The 12418-nt window shown below is 37.7% G+C and overlaps 1 protein-coding gene across 2 annotated transcripts in view; it reads right to left on the bottom strand.

Moving 5' to 3' along the window:
- Positions 1–2911: 2911 nt before the first annotated feature.
- The window catches only part of PARK7 (Parkinsonism associated deglycase), a 30639-nt gene continuing 21132 nt past the window's right edge, over positions 2912–12418 (bottom strand). Inside the window, exons 6-7 of one of the 2 annotated variants that reach the window (XM_069078863.1) lie at positions 8025–8041; positions 2912–3412 (exon numbers count right to left, since the gene is read on the bottom strand). In XM_069078863.1, the coding sequence (XP_068934964.1) occupies positions 3252–3412; positions 8025–8041 (178 nt within the window). In that variant the 3' untranslated portion in view covers positions 2912–3251. Of the gene's footprint in view, positions 3413–8024; positions 8112–12418 lie in introns of both variants that reach the window. The other variant, XM_069078862.1, reaches the window with a different exon arrangement.

The raw sequence follows: 12418 nt of genomic DNA on the forward strand, positions 1-12418 counted from the left end.
ACCTTTTAATGTCATAAAAAATAAAATGTGATATCACTATTATCTTAAATTGGCAAATAGAACCACAAAGCTAGTAAGGCTTTAGAGAACCCATTATCCATTACTGTAACAATACCGACCACAAGCCACTTGCGGTTTTTCACACAGGGATCACTTTTGTCCACGTCCCAAGTCTTCCATAAGGGGCCTGTGTCTCAGGTCTCTTACCACCGTGTTTGTGTGCTCTGCTGATCAGTCCTGAAGATGGCCTGTCCATCAATTATCTCTCACTCTTGCTAAATGACTGGCCTGTCTCCTGCTCATGCCTTTCTTTGATCATATCTTTTATACTGCTTCTTCTGCAGAATTCTTTGTTGATGATATGCTGTGGCCTACTCACACCCACCATGCCCTTTGTATGACCTACAGTTTGAAGTCTTTTGGGATCAGTATTCAGGCCACATTTTGTAGTCAGACCATGCAGCATCACCAGATTACTGGGGCTTGGTTTTGAGATGCAAGTCAGTCAAAGCCCTGTCCAATTTCCCAAATATATATTATTATTACATATAATATTATCATATTAATATATTATAATAACTAGAATTTATATAGCATTTGCTGTGTGTCCAGCACTGTGCTAAAAGACCAAGAGATATGTTCTGATGACGGACTAGCTGTATGGGCTTTTCATCCAAAAGCATATCTTAGTTTGCATTAAAAAATTATTTTTATAAGCATTTATTCTCTCTCCCTTCTCTAAGACAGTAGGTGATACAGTCACCTGCAATCAGCTGTTTGCCTCAGTTTCCTCTACTGTAGAATAGGATAATAACAGACCTTCTAGGGGTATAGTGAGCAACAAACAAGAGACTACTTGTAGAGACTAGAATAGTGCCTGGCACACAGTAGGTGTGTGACAAATGTTCATTCCCCTTCCCCGGCCCTCATAACAAATCTCCACAGTCCACACTGACCACATCCAAGTCTTGGCGTATTTTGGATTTTAAGTCCCATCACTTCCCTGGCAGGTGGTAAATCCTCTGGACTCAGCGATTAACATTCTATAGAATATTCCACAGCAGACTACAGTCACACATTTGACTTTTAAAGGTACAGGGAATAAAAATCTTTCTGCGATTATTGGTTCTTGATTATTTAAAATACAAACAAAAAAACATGACTGAGCAGAGCTAAATGCCACTCTTGAAGAGTATTCCTTTGACAATTCTCCCATATATGTGTAAAAATCATACAAGGAATATAACCAAAATATGTAACATATATTAAAAACATGCATTTTATTCCTTGGAAAGCCAGTAACTTTGTTCTACAACCACCTGACTACAAAGTGAGATATAAACTAGGGAGGTGAATGCTTCCAAAGTGTTTGCTGCCATCATGGAAGATGTCCAAATGACATCTATAGATGTCCTAAGAACCCCTACTGATCAATTCTTGGGCCGCAGGGAGAGGAGGTAGGGATGTGAAGTTTTAAAAAATTAAAAACGATTTCAGTATAAATGGTTTTCCTGAATCTTACGTGTTTTATTTTACACATTTAAAAGCCTTGTTCTGAGAAAGAACACACAGGCTTTGGCACACTGTCCAAGGGATCCAGGGCGGAAGGGGGGAGGAGAATAAAGAAGATTCTACAGTTTTATTTACATGCCTAAAAAGAGAATCATTCTTCTTAAGCCAGACTAGGAACCTCAGCTAAGATCACAGGATTGCAGGCTAGTTTTCCAGATAATCACTAGAAAAATGTAGATTGACTTTAGAGAAAAACAAACATTATTTTGTGAATTGACAACTCTGAAATTCTGTTCTCCAAAAGAGCCATCTCCCCAGGCCTTTCCTGCCAGCCCCGAGGGGACAAGCGCTCAAAGGGTTAATTCTCTTTTTTCTGTACACATTCACTTTTGCCTCTTTTCTATCCCATTCTCTCCAGGGTATCGATACTGAGGGCACTTTACAAACATCTGATAAATTATTTATGAAATTCTATGCCTTACATCAACAAAAAACCTAATTTCTATTTCCTTATTGATAATCTTTCATTTTTGAGTTATGATGCTTCCAAATTTCAAAGCTCAATACCTTTTATCCCAACGTGGCCATTCCCACCATAGATACCATCTATATATATGACAGCAGACAATTTTCAAGAGTTCCAGCGGCCAAAAAAATTGTGTGTGTGTGTGTGTGTGAAAACCTTACATCAACCTGATAATGAGTTTCAGAAATCAGCTAGGCCGGTCCTTGGACAACAGACCCTTGGTCCATCTTTATCTAATGGTGGTGAAGTAGGAAACTGTGGCTTTGGTCTATCAGATATGTGAAATGGGCTAGTCAGGGTGGGGAACTAAGTTTCAGGAGAACATGGACTAGGAAATTTCTCAGGCAGAAATAAAATATTCCTTTTAATTTGGTAGAGAAAGTGGGAGATAGGGGTGGGGTTATAGAGGAGCAAAGATACTATTTGCATGAAAGAAATTCAGAAGTTCCACTAAGTGTTAAAAGAATCGTTGGTGTGGTAATATCGATCACATTGGTCCCCACTCGAACTCCTTTCTTCATCAAAAGGTTTCAATCCAAACTGAAGAGAACTGAAGGGACTGATGTGGGAGGAGGGGGTAGAGATCAGTCTAGTATTCAAATACAAGGTAATGGAAAAACACAATTTGTTTTACAAAAATGTACAATGATGCTGAAATGCACATATTCCACAAAGGGGTGTTTTTATAGATAACTTTTCCCAGCTAGTGACTGAAAATTGAACCAAGTATCTAAAAAGCCAACTTTTATGTAAAATATGCTTGCTAGTGAATGTTTCAATTGCCAGATTTTGCATCTGAGAAAGAAAGCCATGAAGCTGAAAGGCAAGCTTGTTGTAAACAGGCTCCACAGTTCACAAAAGCAAGACAACTAATTATTTCCCAAATGTTGCATTTTATTTGGCCAACAAAGTTCAGAAATGTGTGAACAGGAAAGCGTGAGACTCAGTAGCAGCCACATGTGCATCCAGCTGCCTGCAGGCTCTCAGGCAGCTGCCACTGCAGTCACATTATCAAATGTGGAGACATTTTTCTAAGTTTTCCTCTAATTTGAACATAACTTAATGAAAAGCAATTGGTACACATATGTAATCCTGGAGAACAATTAGACTTCAAATGATGTTACTTACACTGCTTCTCATACTTCAAAAACAAAGTAAATATTAGTCATTTCTAGGGCACTGTTAAGCTTATTAGCCAAGAAAGCTTTTGGCTCTAATCTTTAAGAACAAGTGGACCCTTCACTTGATCTGCTACTTCTTTTCCCATCAGCTCCTCAATAATGGCGAGGCCAAACTCAAAGCTGGTTCCAGGACCCCGGCTCGTAAGGATGGTACCATCCTTTTCCACACGATTCTCTGAGTAGGTGTAACGATCTTTAAATGGAAAATAAAGACAGGACACGGCGTGGTCAGTTATATCACTCAAATGCCACAGGTGACAATGAGTACCAGCCTGCTCTGTTCACTGTTCTAGTAAGGGAGAGTTTCTTAGAAATTCTGAACAAAAAAGCCAACATCAGCCAAGGTTATTTACTTAACACCTATAGCCTTCAGAAGACTAAGTAATGTGGGAAGAGAGTAAAGAAATAGAAGATACAGACTTGGGGAAGGGAAAAGACATATAACACTCGGAAATAAACATAACCAAGGACTAGCACTGCTAATCATTAATGAGGAAATGAAATCTAAATGGAAATTGTCCTCTACAGTCAATTAAATCCACTGACTATATACTGAGGCCTCCTATGTGCACGGACTGTAATAGGTATGAAGGAGATATAACTAATCCTTGCACTCAAGGAGCATATATTCTACTGGGAATTCAACCTGGATGCAAGTTAAGTTTAAAAAAAAACCCAGAGTAATTTGGGGAAGGAGAGAACATCAGTAAATATTATAAGTAGGGACTATCTGAGCTGACCCTTAAAGGACTATAATAGTTGTAAGAAGGAGAGATAAGGAAGGAGATACCACAAGGGAGGAAAATGCTTAGAGGCAAGATATGGAATGTTGATTTGGGGGCCAGTTTTGGCTGGAACTTAAGTGTGTAAATAGAAATATATGAAATTGGGCTGGAAAGGTATTCTGAGGTCAAAGTGTAGAGGGCTTTCAAGGCCAAACTTCGGAGATTTTATTTTATTTTGAAGGCAATTAGGGAGACCCTGTAGGTTTTTGAATTGGGACTAGATTCCAGCAGCCAGCAAGATGGGCAGGAAGGATGAGCGAGGGAAGAGGCAGGAAGCAGTAACTAACGAAGCCTGCTGTCCTTTTAGCACATTTCTCACCACTGTGGATAGATAAGGGCTCATTCTATGCTCTGCTTGGAATGCCCTTCTGCCATCATCTTTCAAAACCCAAACCAAATGCCACCTCCTCTTTGAAGCTTTCCCTGTTTCCCACTTGCAGGAGATGATTTCTTCTTCCTCTGTACCTTTTTCTGCATTTCTCCTTATACTCTTCTCTTCTTTGCCCTATGGAACTGTAAGAGCCACAAAATCAGAGATTTCTTACTTGGACTCTCCATAGTTTCGACCATTAGTGCCTTGCACTGGACTGAACAACTAATGTCTGTTCAATGTGTGTTTAATTAACTGTATATAATACTATGTTCTTAATAGTACAGACCTGTCTCAAAATGGTGTGGTTTTAAAAAATCATAATAATCATTAATCATTCTTTCCCACTTACTGGTTAAGGTCCAAATTGGGTAAAATCAAATTTTAATCCCCACACTTGATTCCAGGATAGGGCAGACCTGCCTCTTAAATGGGGCTACTGACTCTCTGAAGTGTCTGTCATAGGAGATGTTAGGATAGGGAGGTGATGGAAGGAAAAACCATGCACACTAAGAAAATTCAGCAGGCTCCCTTTCCCAAAAGAAATGTCAAATGCTGCAAGACTATCTCCTAGAGTACTGGTGTCTTTGGTGCTGCTTCTTCTCTCCCGAATTAGTCGTTCTTTGGAAATGCAGAGCACACACCTCAAACAGCACTCATTAAGTGCCTACTGTGAGCTCTGGAGATACAAAGAAAAATGAACCACCCACCATCCGACAACAAGAAACTGTTCTGTACAAACAGGACATGTACAGAGTAAAACAGAGGCAATCTCCAAGGGAAGGTCCTGAGACTGCGGAGGATTGGAACAGGCTTCTTGGAGATGATCAGCTGAAAGCTGGCACTTGAAAGCCAAGGAAGCGGGGAAGCAGACAGGAGCAGGAGGGCTCGTATGAGGAGCAGCCAAGAGGCCACAGTCATAGTAGAGGGGCCACCTTATGGAGGACTTTAAAAGTAAAACAAAGGATTTTACATTTGATCCTGGAGGCCACTCAAGTTGAATAACTTTATGTGAATTCAAGTAAATAAACATTATGCTGCTGTTACCCTCCTAAACATTTGTAAAGTTATACATTACATTTTAAAGAACCTTAGAAATAAAATACAAGTTTTGTGTTCCTCAACTTTGTCAAAACAGAATTACAATGTATGCAAGAGTTATTTCTCATTATCTTAACATAAAAATACCCATTAAAATAATAAAGTTCAAAATTTCCAGAGCAATTTGGAATATCTTAAAACTCATTCTTGTAAAGAAAAAGCAATAAACTAAGAATAAAAACTGTATTAGTAATTCCTCAATTTCATTAGTGACATTAGCAACACAGTTAAACAAAGAGTTTGAGGGGTGGCTAGGTGGCACAGTGAATAGAGCACTGGCCCTGGAGTCAGGAGGACCCTGGTTCAAATCCAGCCTCAGTCACTTAACACAAAAACTAGCCGTGTGACCTTGGGCAAGTCACTTAACCCCAACTGCCCTACCTTACCCCCTCAAAAAGAAAAGAAAAGAAAAAACCACAAAGAGTTTGACACAGAAAACTAGAAATCTGCTTCTTGAGCTGTGAGTCTGCATAACCCCAAAATCCTGGTTAGCCTAAGCAGGCAAGAGAAGCTATCACTTTGCTAGCAGCAATTTACTAACCAAATGAGGCCTAAAAAACCACTCCTCAATACTAAACAACCAAGCTCCAACCTCTCAAATGCTCATTTTTTAAAACTTTCCATATTTTTAAAAGACATTTAATGTTTTAAGAACAAGTTGTAAGAATAACTTGGCATGCATGTAATATTAGGAATAAATTAAATGCATTCATTAATAGTAATATTAGCGGTAAATTAAATGCATTCTAAATTCTATTTCTCTAGTCAACACTGGGTAATAGGAAACTTGGTTTTAAAATTAAAACAAAAAAAATTTTAAACTTCCGTTTTAAAATTAAAATCAAATTCCCTATTAATATCTAGTGATGAATCTAAAGAAATAGAATTTAGCATGTATTTGATTAATCTCTAATTTGACTAATCACATGCATGCCAAATTAGTTTGGATCATTATAAATTTGGGGCAATCATGATCCACCTTCATCCACAAAGGTCCTTCTCCGATGCCTCATAAGGCGTGGCCTGTAAGAGACCCTGCTTTTCACAGGGCTATGCCAGGACAGCCCAGGATTGGGCAGGTTCTACTAGACCAGGAGCACTTCAAGTGTGGGCTGGTGACAAAGCCCAGGCCTAGACCGAGGACCTGCCTTGCTCTGTCTGGAGAGGGAGGTTCATTATCGGGTAGCCAAAGCAATTCTCAAACATAAAGGGACTGTACCCTGCATTTGGGCAGGGGGCTCCCATGCTAATAAAGTAACAAATCCTTAAAGTCCTTTCTGACAGCATTTCTATCTTTTGCACCCTGACATAATAATTTTATAAGAGAATCTTATTAAGAACTAATCCAAGGAACAGATATTAACTGAATACAGATGGAAAAATGCTATTTTCCCCTTTCTTTCATTTTTTTTCTTTTATTCGAGTCATCTTGTACAAAATGATTGACATGGAAACGTTTTACATAATTGCACATGTATAATCTGTATCTGATTGCTTACTGCCTCAGGGAGGGCAGGATAGAATTTGGAACTCAAAACTTTAAATAAAAATGAAAAAAAAAGAATGAATCCAAGGATCTTATCCCAAGGATATTATCAAATGAACACTGCTGAGCACTGTTCCCTAACCCACTGTAGCAGCAAATTTTTGGAAAAGGATATAGAGAAAATAAAGCTTCATAATTCTTAAAATTTCTGTGACTATTTTTCTTTTTTCCTCAAAATATAAACAACTCAGTTATTATTTAGGGGGAGTTTTATTCCATATGCTGTTTGCTTTTGTTGATAGTGATTGTTTATAACAAAAATGTTTTTAAAAAGAATGAAAACTCATTAAGATTAGAGTCATGACTTTTTAAACTTAAAAACTTTCAAATTCTCCCTTTAACAAACTGTAATTGTAATAGCAGAAAAGAAATTAATCTTGTACCCATGGGGAGCTGGGAGAAGGGGAGACTACATTTTAAATATATATTCTGATTTGATCACTACATTTCCTCTCCTAAGGGCAAATAATGTTTACAAAATAGGCTTGGGCCATAGGCATAAATTCCACCCCAAATCCCCTGAATTTCAAAGGGTCCACACTAAAGAAGTTGGTTTCTGAGAAAGACCTATTTATTTTGCAATTTAACTAAAGATAAGGTGGCCCTTTTTGAATTTTTTGTTTGGGGTTCCAGAATTTAAACTTGAATACTCAAGCAGCTAAAATTCTAAGCCATACTGCCCAACTAACTATTTTTAGTTTGCAACATAGCTGTAAATTTGTTAAAAACCAACTACAGAAAAGTGTCCTGTCAAATTTCCACCCATATCTCAGCTACCTCCTCACCTTCCATTTTACTACAGAAATACTCCATCCCTTACCCACATACTATAACCTCTATAGCCTTCAAAAAAAAATGAACAAAGGTGACAGAAGAAAGTTCAGCCATTTCTGAACAGGAGGAACTCCTAGAGAATACTCATTACTTAGGACCCTGGCTGGGTATACTCCATTATGAATTTCTGAGAAGGCATTTTGTGCACTAGATCTACAATGATACTTACTTCCATTCATCATCTTGTCTTTGGCCAGTGGGTGTGTTGTGACTTTACATCCAAAACTTATTTCATGAGCCAAGAGAGCTGTAGGTCCTATAAAACAGGTAAGTTTTTAAAGGATTAATAAACACAGATGCATGCCATTTTTGAAACTGCAATATCAAAACTTTCAAAACAAAACCAAAACCTCAGAAGGCCCAGATCAAGAATTTGAACATAACAAATTTTGATTCTAGAGACTGGCCAAGATGACAAAAGATGAAAATGGTCCATGTTGGACTAGCTGTGGGAAGGCAGACAGACTAATGCACTGTGGGCAAAGTTGTGACTTGATGTAACCATCCCAGAAAATAATTTAGAATTATACCAATAATGTCACTAAGCTGCACTGCCATCTGTACATGCACAAAAATATTCATAGCAGCATTTTTTTGTGGTCTTCTAAAAACCAGAAATCATGCAGGTGTTTCATCATTTGGGAAATAGCTGAATGGAATATTTATTGTACTGTAAGAAATGACAAATGATGAATTAAGAGAAAATGGAAGACATATGAACTGATACAGAGCACAATGAGCAAGAATAAAAAACTGTTTACACAGTGACCACAATAATGAAAAGGAAAACAATTCTGAAATACATCAGAACACCTCTGATCACCAGTGCCCCAATTGGACTTCAGAAGACTGATGAGGAAACAACTCTTGGGCAGACAGGTGAGGGACTCAAGGTGTAACATGAGACAAGGTCAATATGTGGATTTGCTTTGTTTTAACTACACTTGTTACAATGGAGGGATGGACAGGGATGCTAATTAGTGAATAGTGTTAGAGATGCCCCCCAAAAGGGAAAAAAGGCAGCAACAAAAAAAAGTTCAGAAAGGGACACAAGGGAGGTCATCTTATTACTCCATGATATATTTAATAAATACTTTTTAAAAAGTTTAAAATTATTTGCAATTCATGGTTTTGTATACAATCCTTTTTTTTTTAATAAACGTGAATGTTTGTTGGTGATTAAGTTTACAATAAGAAGAAAAAAAATTAAAGAATTTTAGAGCCTAAAATATAGTGTCCTAAGTTATTTCTAAAATTTAAAAGGAAAAAAATGTTTCTTTCTTAGGATGAGATAGAAGATAGATTTTTAAAGTAAATCTGTCAAAAGGTTTGTAGCTAACATTTTAATCAATATTACAATAATTAATATTTTTATACAAACACATACGCATATAAATACTTCAGAGTTTGCAAAGCTCTTTACATATATGATCTTACTTCATCTTTACAACCACCCTATGAAATAGGTGTCACTATTACTCTCCTCTTAGAGATGAGGAAACCAAGACTAAAAGAGGTTCAAAGACCTGCCCAGGGTCACACAGCTAGTCAGTGGGTGGGAGATAGAATTCAAACTCAGACCTTCCTGAGCTATTTCCAAATGCAGCAGTCTACCCACTACACCATCTAACAAAAATATAATACACGTAATGATTAAAATATTAACTACACCTGAAGACAATCCTATTAATTTTTTTTAGCTATCTATATGACAAGATGGACTAAATTTAATAGATGAAATTGACTTCAATGGATTCAATATCTCAATGTAGCTACCTTTGTCTACAGAAACACACCACTATCCATCTTTGTCTCACCCTCATGTCCACCAGGAGTCCTCCCCAGAGAACCCATTTATGCACTAGTGGTCTTTTACCATCTCATGGGTGCCAGAATGCAGCATTCAAGCTGGCTAGCTGCTATCTACCTATCAGTCTTGATATGTGACCACCCACTTCCTTTCTGAGTATATACTTCTTATGTATTTTTTAAAAATTCCAAACTTAAAACACCAAAGGAAGAGCATTTCCACATATACAACAGAACAAAAATACAAGTCTGCATTCCATATTGCTTTTTTTTTAACAAACATACATGACTTTCAAAACTGTCCTATTTCCTTCTGAACTCCCTTCTGTTCTCTTATTGATATTTTTAAAATGCTTAAACAGTTCTTTTTGGGGTATCACTTTGCCCATAATCTACACACAATTTTTAAAAGAGAGACAAAAAACAGCCTTGTAACAACTTAAGCACAATGCATCCACACAGTGATCATGTCCCAACCATATGTCTCTTTCTGGAACAGGCCATTACCTCTCTGACAGGAAATGGACACTGTTTTTCATTACAAGTCCTCTTTACAATGTGGTTGTCCCACCTGGCCATGATGGCTTCCTTCTGTATCAGTTCGTATTTGGGATTCTCTACATTATCTCTTTCATCATTTCTTCACGGTAATATTCCATTACATCTACATTCAATTTGTTCCCTTATTCCTCAATGAGTGATGGGGAATGGGACATCACCCTGCCCCCACCTGCAGGATTCTAGCTCTTCCCTTTTAACTCTACCATACCCCCATCCTTGACTGTCTCCCTGATGAGTCTACACCAAACATGTGTTCAACCCTCCTTTGCCCATTTCAGATAATAGTGAGGTTTATTTGAAGATCACTCCCCATCCCACCCCCTTCATGTCTGTATATGCTTCTTGTATAAACCACCTTCTCTCTCCTTTCTACCCCTGCATATTCCTCCTTTTATCTTCCCTTCTCTTTCCCCTTTTATAAAACCCTCAGAACCTGTTTTCACCCCCCAGGACCTGTTTTTCCTTCCATACTTTGCAGATTTTAGAGTCCTAAAGTAATACTTATTTCTTTTCCCGTTATAATGTTAGCACAAGGAAATCATACAACTTCTTCCAACTGCTCAAATAAATTTACTTTTCTAGCTTTCTCTGGACTGTGTGTGCATGTCAGTTCCTGCTCAGCAGAATTCTGTTCATCACAAATGCTTAAAATCTGTCATTCAAGGCTCATTTCTTCCCCTTTTGGATGAAGCAGGGGAAGAGAACTGCTCAGTTTTGCAAGGCAAGTTATTCTTGGGTGTAAGCCCCAATCTTTTGGCTTTTAGAATACCCTATTTCAAGATGAACTCTTTTTTTGGGAGATGCTTCTAGACTTTGTGTGATTCTGACTCTGGTGCTTGGATTTGCTCCTTTCTGGAGGCCTGAATTCTTTTGCTATGGGAACTCTGGATTTTGGCTCTGACCTTCCTGGGACTTTTTCTTTGGAGTTGCTTTCAGGAGGTGACAGTAGATTCTTTGTATCTTCACTCTGCCCCTAGTTCTAGGAGATCTGGGAAGTTTTCGTTTATGATATCTTGAAATTCATGACTAAGTTTTTGTTTTCAGGGAGGTCAATGATTCTTAAATTTATTCTCCCTGAACCTGTTTTCAAGAGAATTGTTTTTTGAAAGAAAATATCTTATGTTTGCTCTATTTTGTCAATCTTTTGATTTTGTTCTAATATTTCTTGCTGTCTCATGAAGTCATTAATTTCTCTTTGGGTTAATTTCTTAGCGAATTCACTATTTGGATAAGGGCCACTTTCTCTTCTAAGTTACTTATTCTTCTGTTTCTTTCTTTAAAAGCTTTGATTTGACTTTTTAAAAATCTCTTGATTCATTTCTTCTAGGTATTCATGCAGTTCTTGTGGAAAATTTATTTCCCCACTTTGAGCCTGCTGGCAATTAAGAAATTGATTGCTCCCTCCTCCTTTTTGAGAAATCTCAAGATTTGCAATACATTTTAAAGTGGTTGGTGTTTTCTTTAGTTTATTTATCTCCAACTTTAGCTCCTGAATTGAGATGAGTTTATTCAGGAGCAGCTTATGATTACAGAAAGCATCATCTTTCTTTTTCAAATGCAATCCAGCCTACTCTCTTCTATTTCATTCTGGGCTCAGATCAATGTCCAAAGTTTACATGCTGGGTCAAAGGCTATGGACTGAGGGGCTAAATGGAAGGCATATCTAATTGCACATCATAAATTGGGAAATGTGTAGTCTTACATCTACCTAGATGATTGTACATAAGCTGTTAGGCTGATCTCTTTCAAGTGGCCTTGGATCTCCTAAAGGAGGCCCCCCCATACAATGTAATCCACAATCAGAAGCAGTTGGGGGATTTTTTACTCTACGGGAAATTGATTCACATGAATTGAGTAGGCTTTCCTTTATGAGAGCAATAACCCCGCTAAGAAGGAAGTGTGTCTATTTAATTCCTCACTTAACACTGGTAATCAGAAACAATGAACAGTTATCTCTGCAGTTGTACCTATCATGGACTCTTCTCCTTGATCTTAATATATACAGGGAAAAGACTTTGTTAGACAGAGGAGGCCTCTAAAACTATATTTTGTTCCACTGTGTTTTGGCTTTGAAATCAAAGAACAGCAAGACCTTATATTTTCTCTTCACTTTTCTGTCAAATGTGCAAACATAAAGATGTGATCTGCTGGAGAAAATAATCTGCAAAAGCCTTCCTCCTTCCCTCTCACATT

Source organism: Petaurus breviceps, unplaced genomic scaffold (genome assembly GCF_028583685.1).
Source record: "Petaurus breviceps papuanus isolate PSGF00001 unplaced genomic scaffold, PetGlider_PUasm1.0 91041, whole genome shotgun sequence".
In the NCBI taxonomy this organism is placed as follows: Eukaryota; Metazoa; Chordata; class Mammalia; order Diprotodontia; family Petauridae; genus Petaurus; species Petaurus breviceps.